The 19675-nt window shown below is 40.6% G+C and overlaps 2 protein-coding genes across 6 annotated transcripts in view; one reads left to right on the top strand and one right to left on the bottom strand.

Moving 5' to 3' along the window:
- COL6A6 (collagen type VI alpha 6 chain) overlaps window positions 1-6851 on the top strand; it is a 118631-nt gene extending 111780 nt beyond the window's left edge. Inside the window, exon 36 of the mRNA XM_007087379.2 lies at window positions 5410-6851. Coding sequence (XP_007087441.2) covers window positions 5410-5602 — 193 coding nt within the window. The 3' untranslated portion in view covers window positions 5603-6851. The remainder of the gene's footprint in view (window positions 1-5409) is intronic.
- Window positions 6852-9042: 2191 nt separating this feature from the next.
- Window positions 9043-19675, bottom strand: part of PIK3R4 (phosphoinositide-3-kinase regulatory subunit 4) — a 199451-nt gene continuing 188818 nt past the window's right edge. For all 5 annotated transcript variants that reach the window (XM_042998257.1, XM_042998259.1, XM_042998258.1 and 2 more), the window contains 6 exons: window positions 16131-16342; window positions 14341-14472; window positions 11413-11513; window positions 10760-10848; window positions 10341-10449; window positions 9043-9609 (listed from right to left, as the gene is read on the bottom strand). In XM_042998257.1, coding sequence (XP_042854191.1) covers window positions 9439-9609; window positions 10341-10449; window positions 10760-10848; window positions 11413-11513; window positions 14341-14472; window positions 16131-16342 — 814 coding nt within the window. In that variant the 3' untranslated portion in view covers window positions 9043-9438. The remainder of the gene's footprint in view (window positions 9610-10340; window positions 10450-10759; window positions 10849-11412; window positions 11514-14340; window positions 14473-16130; window positions 16343-19675) is intronic.

Genomic DNA, 19675 nt, shown 5'->3' with positions numbered 1-19675 from the left:
TTATTTATTTTGAGAGAGAGTGGGGGAGAGAGAGAATCCCAAGCAGGCTCTTCACTGTCAGCACAGAGCCTAATGTGGGGCTCAAGCTCACCAACCATAAGATCATGACCAGAGCCAAAATCAAGAGTTGGATGCTTAACCGACTGAGCCACCCAGGTGCCCTGAAATAAAACCATTTTGCAGGAATGAAAAGCTAAATGTTCAATTCATGAAGAAGATATAACAATTCTAAATTTCTAAGAGGGTGTTAAAATCTTAAAATATACAAAGTGTAAATTGAAAAACTACAAGGAGAAATTGCCCTTGAACTGTCATCAAAGTTGGAGATTTCAGTACACAAGTTTGAATACTGATCAGTCAAGCAGACAAAAATGAGTAAAGATATTAAAGACTTAATCATAACAAACTTGAATTAATAGGCTCATTCATTTAGAACCATTCATAGAAAAATGAGACATTCTTCTGAAGAAGAAATGAACATTAACAACTGTTGAATCAAGGTGGAGAGTTTACTAGGTGTTCATTGTGCAATATTTAAAAATAATGTTTATTTTTGAGAGAGAGAGAGAGCCTGAGTTGGGAAGGAGCAGATAGAGAGGGAGACACAGAATCCGAAGGAGGCTCCAGGCTCTGAGCTGTCAGCACAGAGCCCGAAGCGGAGCTCGAACTCACAAACCGTGAGATCATGACCTAAGCCGAAGCTGAATGCTTAACCGACTGAGACACCCAGGGGCCCCTCATTTTTAACTTATCAAGCAGGTATCAACAAATCTGTAAGAATGGTGTCATATGATCCAAACTGATCAGAATTCAATTAAGTTAGAAACTAATAAAAGATATTTTTAAAGTCTATGCATTTTTAAATTAAAATCACATTTCTAAATAATGAGCTAAAATTATAATGAAAACTTTAAAATATTTAGAACTGTATAATCAAGAGATCATATGTCAAAATTTATGGGATATGTCAGAAGTCCTTATTTAGGAAAGTTCATAGTCTTAATTCTTAGGGAAAAGTTTAAAACTCTAAAAATTAATGAGCTAAACATTGCTCTTGAGATGTTATAGAAGAAATATATATATATATACAAAGAAAAGGAATAAGAGAACTTCGTGTTTTTTAATTAAGATATTTTTAAGAGTAACAACAAAGGCAAAATTTCTTTTAAAACTTAACAATATATGTATATATTTTTTGCATGTACAAATTAAGTTTTTTAGAATTAGAAATAATTGAAGTAGTTAAGTGTGTTTCAGTGGAAAGCCATGCTGTACTAACACACACACACACACACACACACACATGCTACCCATCTGAATGAAATGAAATATGTACCAGCCCTTGGGAATCACACTTAGGCACATGTCTTGGACAGCGTGCCTACTTTTAGTGTGCACTGTCTGCATTTCTGTACGATGGTCAGGGCCAGAGAGAGGCACTCCCAATCTAGATGTTCCAGCTTCAGAAGCTCTGAGAAGACTCTGCTTCCAGTCTCCTCTCCTCTCTGGGAAGCAGGGAACTGTCCAGCAGCAAATGCTGCCTGAACTCAGGCCTAGAACAGGCCTGTGCAGTCAGTCCACAAAGAGCAGGGCTCCCCCTGCTGCAGGTGTCTGGTAGCATGGAAAGGAGCTTCCCATTTGCATCTGCACTGGGCTTCATCTATTTTGTAAATGGCCATAACTGTCAAAGGCAGATGCGGAAGCCAGCCTGTACGAATTAAAAGGCATTTTTTGGAAACCATTCCTACAAATGCATTTTGTTTAAAGATCAGTATAAGTGGAGGAGATTCACAGTGCTTTTGGACAGGCTCTTTCCCCCGCCCTTCTCCACATTGCCCTAGATAGACTGGAGGCTCAGCTTCTATGTATCCGAAATGGTGAAATGATGGGAAATGGCTGGGGCATCAGGAATTGAGACATGAAATCCAGACCGCTGTTGGTGAACTCTCTGACGGTGCATTAGCCTGGGGCACCGTAGGCCTTCTCTGAGTCACCAAAGACTGTAACAAAAGGTAAGGAGCCACACAGCTAGCTGCCTCTGAAACTCCCTGTCTGAGCCTTTCACAAGAAGTGAGGCAGAATTGAGCACATGACTGAGGGAGTTGAGAATGCCTGCGAGGCAAGCTGCCTGCCATAAAGGTGACTTGCCATGTCTCAGAATGGTGCGTGAGAATTAGATCATTCCACTGTGAGATTTGTAAGAAATACAGGTAGAAGCTGGTTCTTATCAGATGGAAAAGAAAGGAACCGGACACAAGCCACCAAAGAGACAAATGGCCAGTAAGGGTGAGATTGTAGGGCAGCCTCTTTTTAAGTGCTTAGATCTGCTCAGAGACAATAAAAGCCACCTGCTTATTGCTTCATCCAGTCAGGGAAGCCCTCGTGCCAGACTTCAAAGCGGTGACAGACCAGAGCCAGAACAATCAAATTGTAAAAAATGGACACAGTCACCAGTGCCATATGAATAATACATCTGTCGTAATTCTGCCTTCCAAAATCTGTGTTCTAGACACACAAGATGCGCATTAAAAAAAAAGTGTCTGGAAATAGAAGCAGTCTTGTGTGTGGTTTCTACTCCAGCACATCAGTCAACTAGTAAATTTAGCATAGCTAACTCCCGATTATCTGCGTAGATGGAGGAATCTGTGATCGCAGAGAACTGAAATCTCCAGTTAGTACTACCCACCTCATTTTGTCCAGCCGCCACGTTTCCACAGCTTTACTGGAGTTGGGCACAAGATGCAAAATGATTGGCTGCATTTCATTCCTGTTTCTTTCCTTGACTGCCTGTTGTGGAGTTACCAATCGGTAAAGAAGCATCTCAATAATACGGAGTAAAAGGAAAACCAGAAATTCTGATTCCCAAACAGGGTAATCAAATGATTCTTAACAGATGCTTATCAAATACAAGCTCCTGTGTACAACTGTGGGGGAAAAAATTCAGAGATATAGTATTTATCATGTTCAACACTTTTGAGAATAAAAGTATTGGAGGAAGGAAAAAAGATAGCAATGTCATGCTATAGAAGCAGTTAGCAATTTAACAGCTTTTTCTTAACGAGGAAGAAGGATGAAAGAAAGATAACTTACCATAGAAAGGATCCAATGGAAAGGGGAAGTTGGCGGAGGGGTGGAGAGACCAGTGTAGATAAAATAAACCCGAGACACAAAAACAGTGTGCTCCAGACTCAGAAGAATACATACTCCATGATTGGTAGAGATGTTCTGTGCATATAGACAATTAAGAGTTTGGAGAATTTGAGCTCCTAATATTTGGTTCTGGAATTAAGAAAATAGAAGAGCAAAAGTGGGAGGAGGTGTGAGAAAACTGTATTTGCACTAAAATTTAGCTTTCTTGGTAACTGGGAGAAGTTTGCTGATCAGCTTGTTACATTCCTAATAGCACTGACGGAAGTGAATGGAGATACACTTTGGGATTGGAGTTTCAGAAGCCCAGACATAGAGTATATAATGGCATGGTTCCCTGTTGGTTTAATGTCTCTTTCACTTCTCTCATTATAGAGGCAAGAATATGGGGAGGGGGAAGACGGAAGGGTGTGCACATATGCATGCATGTGTATGTGAGGCAGAGAAGTGTAGTAATTTTAAATTCTTTGTCTTTTGCTTACTCATTTTCTAAATATTTTTGTTTTCATGAGAGATCAGATTAAAGCTGATGAAAGCAGAAAAATCCAAATATGAAGTAATGGTACTTATAGTGAATACTGGTACTGTTTTCCTGATTTCAATGTTTTAGAGTTCTCTTGACTCTTCCCTTGACCACAATACAGCAAATTTGTGAGGCTTATAGGTACTGATAAGCCTTCTCATCTTACGCTACCAGGCTCTCACACATTCATTCTAAAAATATTTACAAAGAATGTGTGGGCCAAGCTCCTCCTACCTTCTTAGCTGTCCAACCTGCCCCAGGCCATCTGCTTTCCTGTGGTTCTGCACCCATATCCAGATGCTCCTGATAGCATGACATTTTTCATTTCACTTTCTTGTTCCAAATACCTTGATAGTTTTCCATAGTATCTCAAATTAAAACCTGGTTCATTGGAAGTAACACAAAGCTCTTACTATCAGACGGTTGGGTTAGTCTCAGTTCTGTCCCTGATGTTTACCTCTGTATGTGCTATTTCCTCATCTGTAATCACCAGAGCACCATGGTAACTAGTCTAGAGAACTTCAAATGTTGCTCACAACATAGGTTGTTTTTATTCCCATTCTACACCTGAGGAAACAAGAATCACTCTAGTTAAATGATTTTCTCAGAGCTACTCAGCCAGTAAGTAGAGGGGCTGGAATATAAGATGTTTATGGATCTAAACTTCTTTCCAACACCTCCCTGTAAAATAAGGTTGCCTGAAATGCCTCCCTTCCTGAGCTGTCCAATACAGTAACCACTAGCTTTCAATTAAATGAAATTATAAATTGAGTTCCTCAGTCATGCCACATTTCAAGTGCTCAGTAATCATATGTGGCTATTGGCTGCCATACTGGCCAGTGAAGATTATAGGACATTTCCACCAGCACGGTTTTATTGAATAGGTTAGAATTGTAGTATTTGGCTTCTGTGATTCCTTGACCTCTCAATTTGGCATTCAAGGCCTTCCAGAGTCTGACCCCAGCTGTCCTTTTCTGTTGAAATATTCATGACCCCCAAACTCTTTATGTGCCTGCCAGACTGGGCATAATTTTTATGTCTCCCATTATATGTAACAGTGCCTTCCATAGAGAGTCAACATTTGGATGGATGGATGGATGGATGAACAGATGGAAGAAGTAAAGAATGGATGGATAGGAGGGAGGGAAGAAAGGAGTGGCATTCATTCATGTTTCCATTAGATAAATGTTTATTGAGTATCCACTATATGCCCTTCTAAGGTTCCTGGGATTGCTAGGATTACATGACATGGTCTTGTGAAATTTTCTGCCTGGGCAGGTAGAATAGAGGAGAATACATCACAAAGAAATTTATAAATAAATAAATACTCAGTGATGTGTTATGAAAAAAGTGAGCATATTGTGCTGGGCATCGAGAAGACTGCAGACTGGGAGAAGAACTATAGATACGGTCATCTCTAATGAGGTACCATTTGACTTCAAATCTGAATAATCAGGAACCAGCCATATGAAGTTCTGGGTGGAACATGTTCTATAAAGAAGAAACTTTGCTGTTGAAATGATCTTGATACTGTGACCAAATGTCTCCTGTCTTATTCTCAGCTTCTGTTAGATCTGCCCAGTGTAAGTCTTCAGTTTCATAGTCTTAATAAAACTACCCTGAAGGGAGGGTGTAGCAAGGAAGGAGATGACAACATTGAGGAAGATGGAATTAACATAGTCTATTAAAGCAGAAATGGCATTTATCTTCTATGATGTTTCTCTTCTTTCGTTGTACAGCTTTGTTCTTGGACCACATAAAGCTGCTCTCAGGGATGCATTGCAGAGAGCCAGATTCTTTCAAGACAAAAAATACCTTTCAAGAGTAGCAAGAGGCAGCAGAGACGATACTGTTCAAAATCTTATCAGAAACACACCCCATACCTTTAAAAATGGAAGAAAGGTGATAAAAACTGCTCCAAGACAACAATGATAAAGGAAGTGCTTGAAGGATTTAGCCTTTGAAAGGATGGTAAGCCTCTGGTCTTGAGTATCTCAGTTCACTGCCATTAACTATGGGCAACTTTTATTTGGATATCCAGCCATATCCAGAGGTCCACTCTGGAGGGCTGGACAAAACACAGATTGTAGATTATCAGGCAGCTTGACCCCTGGCATTCGTTTCTTGTCCATTTCTTTGAGCATTCCTGACAATTCCAGCACTCTGATACTTTCAAGAACTTATTAAAAGATGGAAGAATGAAAGAAATGTTCTGAAAAGTCTAATAGAGACATAATTTGAAGGTAAAATTTAAACATATATATAGGAGCCAATGTTAATTCTTTTGATTGCAGGTCTCTGTTCAGTCCACTTTCTTCAAACCAAGATTTTGTTTTCTATTTAGTACTGTTAAAGGCTCGTCTGTTTAACCAAAGGTTAACGTTCTGAGAGACCCCAACATTTACATTTCGAAATCGATGCTTCTGTGTCAATTTTGATAATTTGACTTCCCATGATGCCATTTAAATACACCACTGTCTCTGTGTAGAATGGCTAATAACCTTCTGATAGGCTTGTGCTGGCAGGTCTCCTCCCACCTTCTGCAGTAGTTTGCAGGGACAGAGAAGAAGCAGAGTCATTTTCTCTGCTCCAACTCCTTCCTCCTTAACTCACTGAGAAACTTGTGAATTCCCCCAAAACATAAATAATTGCTTTTGAGCTGGAAGTTCCCTCATGATATAGAGCCTCGTGCCTGGCCATTTTTATGGACTTTTATTCTTTACCATTATTGTCATATATTATTCTTTACTAATCTCTATATTCTTTAGTCAAGAAGAGTCAAGACAACTTGTCATGGGTGAAGCTGTTACTTTTACCCATCAGGTAGCTATTTAGTCAATGGTGAATAGTACCAAACAGGACTGACCGAGATCTAGAGTCTTAAATACATACTGAGTTTGGAAAAGATAAAGTTGTTCATGTTTTAAGCCACAAATCCATCCGGGGCTGCAGAGATGTAAAGAGATTAGAGTAAGTTAAAGCAGGAAGGGTCTTGCAAGTGCCTAGCGTCTAGTAGCATTCTGACAGCTTGCTCCCGCCTTACCCCCCATCAAGATCACATAACTCTTAACCTTTATGAAGGGCTAATATTTCCAACAACTAAATGCCAGAGTAGCATTATTTGAGACACAATGTTTGGACCTTACCTCAAATTCTCAGAGCTGGCTCCAGCGTTGGTAACTATGGCCCTGCTTGGCAGAACCTCTCTTCGGAGCGGGGGGCGGGGGGGGAGACTTTGCTTGGACGCAGGGGGCAGATGGCTACCGACACCTAAGACCAGTAGGTGATTTTCTTTTCCGTATCGCTCTTCATAAAAGCTAGGAAAGAATGGTCACCTACGCTGTGTTTTAAAACCACTTCTGCCATCCGTACTCAGGCAATTCCATAGACATAGCTCCCAATGTCTTCAGTGGGGGAAGGAGTTAAAATGTCACATTCATACTCAGGAAATAGAGAAGAATAAAGCACATCACGTTTCTTCATATCCTAAGTGGTGCTTCGGAGTTTAGTAAAAATTTATGTTTCAAGTAGAGCAAATTGATGAGCAATATTTAAAAGGTATTTTAAAAGGGATTTTTCTGGTTAACTTTGGATTAAGCAAAAACTGCTATTTACTGCTAGAAATACTTTTAATATGTATTTGTCTATTTTTTTCTGCATTGGTAAGTAAAATACACCAAAAAATTTTGCCCTTGGTAATTGAGATTTTAGCAGTTTGGGTCTTTTTAATCCTTAATAGATGAAGGATCTAAAACATACTATAAATACTAAGTTCCTTTTTTAAAAATTCCTTAAAAAAAAATATATTTTCCATGATTCACCTCTTTCTCCTAAAAGGGAAAAGCAGCAAAAATAAATAAAACCCTATTTATTTTAATTTTTTTTTTTTTTACACTTACTCATTTTTGAGAGACAAAGCGTGAGCAGGGGAGGGGAAGAGAGAGAGGGAGACAGAATCTGAAGCAGGTTCCAGGCTCTGAGCTGTCAGCACAGAGCCTGATGCGGGGCTCGAACCCACAGATCGTGAGATCATGACCTGAGCCCAAGTCGGATGCTGAACCGACTGAGCCACCCAGGCGCCCCTAAATAAAACCCTATTGAAACCAAGATTCAATAAGCAGTGGTCCTTCTTGGTTTAAACATGTAAATTAATTGACTCTAAAAGGCATGCCTCCTATTATCTCTGTACTTGAGCTCTGAGTCAAACATTAAAAAAAAAAGTCGAAAAAAGATGCAACTTCAATGTGGCATCAGATTGTAACAGTAACAATTCAACCAAATGACCCCTTTTTTTAAGGGGAGAATTGAAGCGTGAAGAAGAATGGATGGTGGCAAGATCGGGGTGGAAAGGACTACATCTCCATCGCCCCACTCCATTCTTCCCCTCAGAAGGTTTATCAGTGGTGTGGCTTCACTAATGTCTCCAGGCTTGAAGCCCTTCTCAGCTCAAACAAGTGTCCCCCAACCTCTGCAGACATTAAATCTAGAAACCCCACAGATACGGTCTTAACAGACGTGAAGAGAAACAGAGGCAATGTAACATGACAATGTCAAATTTGCAAATCCTACTGTTCCCCTAGGCTATAAGGCCTCATTGACATCCAGACTCCTCAGACCTTTGTGAATGACAGGGTTTTCTGATGAGTTTAGACAGGTAAACAACAAAACCAAGTGCACTGAATCATGGAGCCATACCTATGCACTGTCATGTACCATAACTGAATCATATAATTACAGAAAATTAAGTTTTTGAAGTATTTAAGTAGTATTTTCCCCCGAGTCAGATTATTTACTTTTTGGTTTACAGACTCATGTAACTAATTTCAAACAGCATAAACCCTTCTGCAAATGGAGGACAGTTAAATGTAGAGAATTAAGTTCATGTACAAATAATAAGTGGTAAGCTTGAAGGGTTTATTTTTGCGGGAAAGACCAATTTTGGTCTTTTTCTGGAAGTACAGATTTTTGGCATGTCTTTAACAACTTAATCCTTTCATTTTTCTTTTTCATGCATTTAATAAATAATTGACACTGGATAAAAGCAAGCCGAAGGCCCAACTTTCAGAATTTATACTAAAGCCTATAAAAAATAGTAATGATGGCCAAGGAGAGCCATTCTTCTAGGGTTGATACACAGGAGATCAGTTCTAGTGCTAAATAATACGGCAGACTGTAAAACAGGAAGAAAGATATGATAAAGCAGAAAGAACAAAATACTGAGAGTCCAGAAATGTGGGCATAAGGCCTAGTTCTGTTGCCGATTCTTTGTGACATTGAGTGCCTTATTTCTTGAGAACAAATGCTGCTGGAGAGTTTATTCTTCTGCTAAAGTTTACTGTTAAAAACCAAAAAAACACAAAAAACTCTTAAGATGCTTGAATACATTTTATTGGCTGGTTTGAATAGCAGTTTTAATAGCAAAAATGTGTTTACATTATTACAGCTTATGACCCATCTTTTTTAGTACAAACTTAGATCATAGAAGTCTTAGCATTTTAAATTCCTCACCTCTGTGACATATACAGTAGGAAGTCCCAGATACTGTTGTCTGGCTGATTCTTGCAGAGATAATGTGTAAGTACATTGGTTGAGTGCAACCTTCTTAACCACCTTGGATGGGATCTGTTTAATCATGAGACAGTATTATATAGAGACATAATTTTGAAAATGAAAGAAATGAATCTCACTTCTGTCCTCTAAAAATACCTTTGCTCTCAAGTTACAGTAAACTTATAACTTTATTACAAATTATACAGACCACTAAGTTTTCATTTCCACACCTTAACAATTCCATCTCTAGAAGCAGTTACAATGAAGCCCTGTGTTGTCTGGAAGGTGGCGATGTCCGTGATGATATCGTGGTGTCCCACAGGCAGAGACTCTGGGCCCCTCCGAGGGGTGTCATCGCTTGGTCCCATCTTCTGCTTATTCTGAATCTCCTGTTTCATGGTTAAAAGTCAAGGAGAAAGCCAGAAGTTAAAAGCCTGTACCACACTGTACCTGTTATGAATATTGTTCTTCTGAGACAGGTAGTGGTTGTCTTTAAAGTTAAAACTTCCTATGAGGTAGTCCTCCCTTCACAAAGACAAGGAGTAAAGAGAGTCCAAATCACCTTCTGTTTCCCATGAGTAGTGGCTTACAAAGAGGCCAGTCAATAATCTGTGCATATTACCTTTTGCCACCATCAAAAGAAATAAGAGAAAGTATGTAATAGAGGGGTGGATGTAAATATGTATCTGTCATAAAGGAAGCTTTCATTCATTTACTGAGCACCTTCTAGGACCCAGGCACTTTCAGGTATGTTACCTCCTTTGAAGTTTTTACCCAACTCAAGAACACAAGATTTGGAGTTCCAACAGCCAGGTCTGAATCCCCAGCTTTGCTGCCTACTACCTGGATGATCTCAGACAAGTTACTTCATGGTGCTGAACTTTCTAATAAAGGTATTTCCTTATAAATTGTTGTAAGGACTGAGCAAGCGTATAAAGTGCTTGCTTCGAGCTAGGTACTTATGTGTGTGCCCTTTATATGTTTATTTACCTTAATAAAAGTTAATTTAAAAATCACAGAAAAGCCCAAAGAAAATAAATGTTCTTCTTAAATACTGCCACTCTTGGCCAAAGTCATTTGTGTGCCTATAGAAATTGAGAGAAAACAAGACTGCTTGTACCTGGACGACTTCAGTGCCTTCAATTATTTTCCTAGAGTAGGACACAGACGAGGAACTAGTACCTCCGGCAACAATGTAGGACCGCTCTGGGTAAGCCAAGTCCCAAAACCTGGGGAAGAGGAAGTAAGTGCTGATAATCTCAGGACGGAGGGAGGAAGTAATGGTCATTAGCTTACATTCATCAATGCATAACTTATTTTCTTTTCCCTTAGGAAAAGAGCTTTTCCTAGCATAGACTAAAATTAGGTACAAATGAAGTATTAACAGCTATCTGTGCAAGATATGGAGGATGTTAAACATGACAACATTGCAAGTATCTAGAATGACCACCCTAGTATTAACCACAGTATCCATCCACATTTTATTATCCTTCTCCTTTTAAAGGATACCTAACTAGGTACACTTATCAGATACTGTACCTTATTTTCATGTCTGAGCCAGCCGTTAGTAGGATGGGATTTCCATCTGCAGGACTACAATAGATACCATGGACACTGTGAGGAACAGGCTTAAAAGAAAGAAACAGGAATCAAATTAAAGATAGCAGTGTATTCCATAAATGGTGTCATTTCTAGTAACAAGTCGAGTGGCAGTGGCTGCTAGGCACCTGGTTAACTGAAGAAATGAGAGACCATTTATGCATATCTTCTATAAGTGCATTGGCTTTATATCATTCTGAATAAAGAGGCAAAACCTGTTCAGCCTCTGAAAACTGCCTATTTGGGAGAAGGACTCCAACCAAAGGAGAAATGAACCTCTCCCACCTTTTGTCCCAGTGAAGCACCCATGGTGGTAGCATGACGGTTAAAAGTGTATGTAAGATGGTCATGTTCCAGTTAACCCAGGTTTTTACCGGGCTTCCACAGACACATCACAAACCTCCTGGTACCAGCAACCAAAACACCCAGACATTGGTGAGCCTGAGGAATTGGAAAGCCTCGATGCGGCAATAGCCACTTGATATAATTTAAAACACAACCCAAAAGCCCAACAGATACCAGGTTTGGTAGAGTGTCTGAAAATGCTTATAATGGGGGAAATTCGATTGGCCTAATGAAAACCGGAGACAAACCTGTGACTCAGAGAGTGGTGGTGCATTGCAGGCCCAGAGCATGAATCTTCTGTCGCCAGTCTCCATGTCCCACATGGACACCTCGTTGTTGCCCTGCACGGCTAAGGGAAGCACAGGCCAGAACGGTTACTCACACCACAAGCCCACTCTGAGAACTTGCACATCTTGGTAGATAATCCAACTCAGCCTGTGCCTATTTCCATTTTTTCTCATCCTGCAAAAAATGCTCACTACGACTACTTTTAAATAACACTGTGACCCTGTCACCAGACTGGAGTGCAAAAAAAGACGTTCTTTAATAAACTACTAATAAATATTTACTGGCATACAGCACAGTCAAAAGAATTGTGGGGTAGAAAGGTGAATCGTAAAGATTCTACCCTCAAGAAACCTACAGTCTAGAAGCAGAGGAAAAATGTATAGACAATGAGAGCAAAAACAACTGCAAAATTCCACCTGAACTCAAGGAAAGGAAAAGATCCCATCCAGTGGGTAAGCATCAATGTCACTCATGGAGAGGTTTCCTCTGGGACTGGAAGAAAAGTAAAGCCGAGCAGATATGAGTGGCATACAGGTAAGTCATTTCAGGCAGAAAGAATGTTTTGTTTTTGCTCATTCCAATTTCTGGGCATCTGGGAAAATGAGTAATCAGTGTGACTGAAGCAAATCCGTGACAGGGAGGAGTGGGAAATGAAGGCAGGGGAAGATTATAGAAAAAGGCAACAGCAAGCCTGAGAAAGACATTATTTTGAGCAGGGCGAGTGATAACACCTCAGGCTTCATTCCTTCATTAATATTTACTGAAGCAAAAATACTTACTATGAGCTAGTCGCTGGCCTACATGCTCAGGAAAATGAGGCAAACAATGGAAAAAATACCGTTTTATAGAACTTACATTCTAATGGGGTCAATAAACCAAGAAAGTGCAAGGCCCTGCATCAGGAATGTGTCTAGTTCGAGGAGAAAGCCCGAAAGCCCATGTGGCTGGGGCCGACTGGGCCTGGGGGAGGAGGAAAAGGCCCGTAGGGCTGGCACGTTCCACTCCCCGCTGCCAGGCTGACCCATGTGTGCCACATGGACAGGCTCCTTTGCCCTCGGGCTTCTACATGGGTTTGGCCTGTGGTAAACTAACAGCCCCTAAAATAAGTACGTCCTCATCTCCGGAAACTGTGAATGTTACGTTATACGGTAAAGTGACATTGCAGAGATGATTAAGGGCCTTGAGATGGGATTTTCCTGGATTATCCAGGGGAGCCCTGCATACAATCACAGTGTCGTAAGAAGGAAGCAGGCTTGACAGCAGAAGGCAACAGGACAATGGAGCAAGGTGCTACAGTGGTGGCTCTGAAGATGGAAGAAGGGCCCACAAGCCAAGGCAAGCAGCTCCAGAAGCAGGAAAAGAAAGGGAATGGACTCTCCCCTGGGTCCTGCAAAGGTAATGTGACCCTGCTGCCAACTTGGACTCGGCTTAGCAAAACTCATTTCAAACTTCTGGCCTCTGGAACGGTTGTAGAACAAATGTGTATTGTTTTAAGCTACCAACTTTGTGGTAATTTATTACACATAAGAATAAAATGGTCGTAGGAAACAAATACAGGCCTATGGAAGCCCCAGCAGGAGACCAAAGAGATAGATAGAAGCATGTCCCAGCTCAGGCTGGTTGTGTCGCTCCCATCAAAATCCCTGCTCCTCTCAAGGTGGCCTTCTCTATTCATCTTCTTTCCAAACTCCAGTAACCATCCCCTCCCCTCCTGCTGGCACTAGCCCTATTTCATTGTGCTTTTATGATGCCCCTACACCCACACATTCATCAACAGTTCCTCTGAAGATAAATCCTCAAATCATCCTACGCTGGGTACGCCATCTGATTTCTGCTGGAACCCTGACCGATAAAGAAGGTCAGAGAGGTAGCAGGGGCAGATCCCCATGAGGAGTCTGGCTGTAACCTGGAATGGGAAGGTACTGAGTAGCAGAAAGAACAGTCTTGAAGAAGTAAGGATTAAAGCAGGGAGTTACAAGGATACTGCATTAATAGGGACAAGAGGTTACGGTGGCTGGGAAGAGAGAGACTGTGATGGAAACAGCAAAAAGTGGTCAGATTCTGAACATTTTAAGTAGCTATAAAAATCTGAATAAATGTGGTATTTAAAGCATGGGATGAGATCAGTGTAGAAGGGTTAAGGACAGGGCACGATTTAAAAGTCGGAGGTGAGGTAGGGCACGATTTAAAAGTCAGAAGGAAGATAAGGTGGAATCAGAAAGTGATGTCCCTGAAGTCAGGTAAGGGAACTATTTCAGAAAGAGAAAACTATCAACTGACCAATGAGTCAGGTAAGAGGCGAGCAGAGTAATGGCCACCAACAGCAGCAGTATAGGAGTCGGACTACGTGTATGAGAAGGGACCGGGGAGAGCCTGCATGCAAGACGACCAAGGAGAAGGCATAAGCATAACAAGCTACTATTTATCAAGCACTACATGTGTGTGTGCCAGACTGTGTGCTTCACATGTTTTAGCTCCAGTTCTTACTAGGAGAATGCCTGGTAAGGGTAGGGAAGGGAAGCTGGCAAGAAACACATCAACAAGAATTGGCAACAGACAAGGATGAGTCAAGGTTTCTAACTTAGATTTCTAGGAAGGTGGTGGCAAAATATTAACAAAAACATGGGAGAAAGAAAACAAATGAGAGGGGAAACAGTGGCAGACGGTAGGTGATGGTGGTGATTAATGAGGTCATTTTTAAAGATAATAAATAAGAAATGACCGTGAGATAGCAGTGGTGGGAACTTCCATAATCAGAACAAAACAGAATCAAGCATTTGGTTCATACATAACATGAAAACTCTGAGAACATGAGTCGTCGCAGCAGGGTATTATGTACTTTCTTTAAAAATCCCCCAACACCTCAAAGCCAGCCCTCTCCATTTTACCTGCAATCACCCAGGACTGATACAGAGGGTGCATTGAGAGGCGTCTGATTCGAGCCCTGAAGGGGTGACAGTGGCTGGAAATTGGCAACTGGAACCTCATGTCCCAGCAAGCCATGGTACCACTGCTTGTACCTTAAAGGGAAAAAAAAGTCAAAAAGATTACCATCTAATGCTTAAAGTACATCAAGCTGCATTTATACAAACAACAAATAGCATTAGCTTTGTGTGAATGTATTTTATTCATTCTTCTCATCTATCTGTCAAGCTATCTCCCTGGTGTCAAAGAGCACTTCCTAGTTGTTAAATACAGATGTGAAGTGCTCATCACATCATCATTTCAGCTACTAAACGTAAGCTGAAAATGAATGATTATTACACTGGTATTAATTGCCAAAGGCACTCACAAAAAAACCAAAGGTCTAGAGAAGACATAAACTGAATTTGATAGGTCAAAATGTGCAGAATGCCTTAAATCACCGAAGATGTTTTACTGGCATTCAGTGACCACTTAACCAACCCCACAGGGGCTGCAGCTCTGTAGCTATCATCACATTTCCCCGTGCCCTTGTCTCCAAAACATTCTGGAACCAGGTATGGGTATCCAATCACAGCAGACACTGGGGTGGTCAGTACCTGCACATTTGCCCATGACCAACCCCATAGAGAAGACCCCCATCCCAAAAGAATAATGCCAACGCTGACACTGAACAGCTGGTCCCGACAGAGGCACACAGCGTCGTCTTGGACTGGTCTCCAATTCTAGCAGAGATACTGCGATCAGAAAAAGACGCAGGACGACAGGGTTCCTCAGTCACCCTGCCCCACTCCAGGACAATGGCTCCAACAGCCACAGGCTGTGTTGGCTCAAAGTTGATCAGGGTACCTGAGAGCCATCATTGCCATTTACTAATTTGTGCAGTTTCATATCTACTTTTGTGGGCCTGGCGTCACATCCTCCTGCACCTGTGCAGTTTACTCACACAAAAGGCAAACACAATGTATTCCACATAAACTATATATTAAAAAGGAGAGGGCATATACTTAACAATTTCCTAATGTCATTCAGGGAATCTAGAAACCAAAATTCAAGGACAACAGATTATAATTCTTCAGAAAGAGTGCCAAGTGGGAGAAAATAAGATGTGATACATTTTCAAGGGGCAGGTTCAAAGCTCTACGGGGCAAAACGTGAAACTAAAACAGAGGAAAGCAGTCAGCAAGATCACATGGTACACCTTCACCTCCGAGAAAAGGAGGGCAAAGAGGAATAATAAGGCAAGAAACCAGTGCTTAGCTCTTCTCCAGTACCAGGCCCCGTGATGGATGCTTTTACCTCATTAAATCCTCAAAGCAGCCCCTGAATGGATTAGCCCATTTGAAGATGAGGCTCCTGAAACTCAGAGAGTTGTGCGGCTTGCCTGGGGTTATTGGAATTTGAAACGGAGTCTGACCGAACTCAAATGCTCTCATGCATGAACCAAGCCTGCTGCTTCCCTGGCAGGATAACAGAATGCCAGCAAATCTGATCACTATAATGATTATAAAGAGGCTCATTTAAGAACAAAGAGAAAAAGGAAATGTGCATGCGTTGAGATACTGCTATCACTCTTTCAAATCTGATTTTTAATGGAAAAAAATTAAATTTCAAAAGATTATAACATAATAACCATTCAAAAAAGGAGATGGGAAAAAATTACCAGTGCGGAAAAAGGAAAAAAACTTTCACAAGAAGGCAATTCCAGACCTTAGTGGCATTCACAACCCAGTCAATGACTTCAAAGTCAGCTCACCAATGCAGAGCCAACACTGGTGGATGTCCACAGCAAAGGAAGTGATGAGGCCTGACTTCAGATCGTGCCTCAGAGTCCATGCATTGCTTGAAGACCGGAGGTCCCAACCAACGAGAGAGCCATTCACAGTGGCATAGGCCAGAACAGACTGTGCCCCAGAGTTGAAGTGATGCATATCCACGACACAGCCATCATCCTTCTGGTCTAGCATTCTAAAGAAATACACAAAGCAAAAGGCAAAAACTTTTCCAGTCACTGAAAACATAACACCGGCCTCCATTTAAGATGAATTTATTCTAAGCATAGTCAAGAAATAACTCTGATCCATCAAGCCAATGATGCCTGAGGCATTTTTTAATGTATGTTTATTTTTGAGACAGAGACAGAGCATGAGCAGGGTAGGGCAGAGAGAATGGGAGACACAGAATCCGAAGCGGGCTCCAGGCCCTGAGCTGTCAGCACAAGGCCCGATGCGGGGCTCGAACTCACAGACTGTGAGATCATGACCTGAGCCCAGATCGGACGCTCAAACGACTGAGCCACCCAGGCGCCCCGACGCATTTTTAAAAATAACTTCGGACTTACAGAAGAGTTGCAAAAATAGTACAGAAAATTTCTGTGTATCCTTCACCCATTTTCCCCTCGTGTTAATACCTTACATAACCACAGAACATTTATCAAAACTAAGAAATTAATCTTAGTACAATACTAGTAAAATACAGAACATATTCGGATTTTTATTAGTTTCCACTTGTGTCCTTTTACTGTTCTGGGATCCAAAACAAGATACCACATGGCATTGAGTTGTCATGTCTTTTTCAATCTGACCTTCAGTCTTTATCTTTCATGATTCTGATATTTTTGAAGACTATAGGTTATGTTATAGAGTGTTGCTCCATTTGAGTTTGCCTCATGTGTTCTCACAAACAGACTCAGTTTATACCTTATTGGGAAGGAGACCATGAAATAACATCCTTCTCAGTGCACGTATGAGCAAGTACCTGATATTAATTAGTTAATTAATAGCACCTTGATCATTTGACTAAGGTACTATCTGCCAGGATTCTCCACCATAAAATTATTTTCCATCTATAACTACTCAATCTTTAAAAAAAATACTTCTGAGACAGTGTAAAAATCCTGTTTCTGCTTAAAATTTTGTCCACACATTTTAGGATCCATTGATAGACCATATCTATGGTGTTCTAATGGTGACTATGTCCCTCATTCCTTCTATACTTATTGATTAGAATTTTTCTATAAAGAACTGTCATTTCTTTCCCATTATTTATTTACTTATTTATTATCAGTATGGGCTCATACACATTTATTTTATCCTGTGAGCTGTAACCCAATACTGTTGTTATCTGCTTTGTTGTTCAAGTTGTTCCAACTCTGGCCACAGGAAACTCTCTCAGGTTGGTCCCAATGCTCTTTCAATGTGCTTTTTTGAACCAATTCCTAACTTTCTGGCAGCACAAGATTCATCCTGCGTATTCACTGCCCCAGCTCTGGGCAACCAGTTCTGCAAGGAACCCTGGTTCCTTTTATGGAAAAATAGTATTTAAAAACCAAGGTCTGTGTGCTAAGTGCTCACTGCTATGGGGACGTGTCCCTGCTCCAGTCTCTTAATATGTATACTATACCTCATACCAACATGCATATGTGTACTTCTATATCTTTTTATGTGTATGTGTACATATGTATACAAACACACACACACACATGCATATACATATATCATGAGTTCATACTCACACTGAATCCAGATTGTTATCTATCCAGCACCAGAGTTCATTCTAGCCATCTCCCTTTTCTTATTTATAACCTTAGTATACAACTAAGTAGGTTTGGAATTGATAAAACACACTCCTGTGAAAGCCAACTAGAACACAGTGTCTGAGTTCAGTTCCTTCGGTCATTAGCCTTGCGGGATCCAACTGAACCACTTTTTCCAAAGATATTAGGTTGGCTCCTTTATTGCCCACAGTCTTCACTGTGACTATAGGATTCATCTGTATACAATGAGATTGATTTATCATAGACAGCATTCTACCTTTCCTCCTATATTGGGTTGACTTTTTTTTTTTTTTATAACTTACATACAATAAAATTCACTCTTTGTGATACAGAGTTCTGTGCATAATGACAAATGCATAGCCATGTACCTTCTACCACAGAACCACAGAGAACAAGTCCACAGGCCAAAAATTATCTTGTGCAGGCCCCTTTGTAGTCAGCTCCTACCCCATTCCCAACCTGTGACTACTACTAATCTCATTTCTTCCCTATAATTTTATGGTTTCCAGAATATCACAAAAAGTTGGAAACATACAAAAAATAGCCTTTTGGGTCTGACTTCTTTCATTAGCAAAAAGGATTTAGGATGCATTGGTTATTGCATGATTCCATAATTTATTCCTTTCATTACTGATAATATCAAATTCCTTTTTTTTTTTTTTTTTAATGTACTGTTCCATTATATGGGTGTATCTATTTTTTCAAGCTGAGGCATTTTTAAGCTAAAAAGAATATAATAAACACACTGGCCAGCCTCCCTGATCGGTACATATCAGGCTTTTGCAGCATACACTATTTTAGTTTTATCTCTTGGATCGGGAGTCAGCAAACATTTTCTGTAATGAGCCAAATAGTAAATATTTTAGGCTTTGCAAGTCACATATCTCTACTGCATATTTATTTTTTTTTTACAATCTTTTGAAAATGCAAAAAGTATTCTTAGCTATGGGCCATACTGCAGGCTACAGTTTGCTGACCTCTGTGTCTTAGATAAACAACTTAAACATTCTAATACTTCCGCTGGAGGGATGATGAAAAGTCCAAATGCCAAATAAAATGTGAAAAGGTGCTATAAATCCTAATTATTAAAAGTCATGACAACAGATCTGACTGAATGAAGCAAACCAAAGGGAAAAAAAAAAAAAAAAAAAAGATTCATGGCTAGGTTTCTTTGGAGCAACTGCTGCCAGGCAGACTGAAATCTAAACATTCTGGCACAGTCTCCCAATCTGTGTCGTCCATGTTTGCTCAGGGTTAAGACAGTAACATTCACAGTGAAAAGTGCTGTCGGCTGAGTGGCACCTGTGGAAGGAGTGCGCATGTCTCTGTGTGTGTCCTGCCAGCACAGTCATCACACAACACAATCTGCCAACAGCTCTTTGTTAATTTACATGGATCTCAATAGGTACACTGCTGTACAGCCATCCTCTGCTGAAACAGTTTTAAAGAAAACTGGCAGGTGGTTGTTTAGTTAAAGACAATATATAATATGTCCTAGACGAGAGCTGCCCACATCTGTTTGGTGAATGTGTTAAAAATAATACACATTTTTAAGTGCAAAGGCAAAACAAAATTATAAGCAAACAATAAAACAATAAAGTCCTAGATGATCCAACATACATCCTTTTCTTCTTCAGCTACCCAATGGCCATACCTTACAATCCACTTACCTGTAAGAACCTGCTCATTCTGCTTTCTTCCTGTGAGATCCACCCCCCCTGCCTGCCACGCCCTTCTCAACCACC

Source organism: Panthera tigris, chromosome C2, assembly GCF_018350195.1.
Source record: "Panthera tigris isolate Pti1 chromosome C2, P.tigris_Pti1_mat1.1, whole genome shotgun sequence".
Lineage (NCBI taxonomy): Eukaryota > Metazoa > Chordata > Mammalia > Carnivora > Felidae > Panthera > Panthera tigris.
Note: the sequence above shows the minus strand (reverse complement) of the source record. Positions and strands in the feature narration are given on the sequence as shown.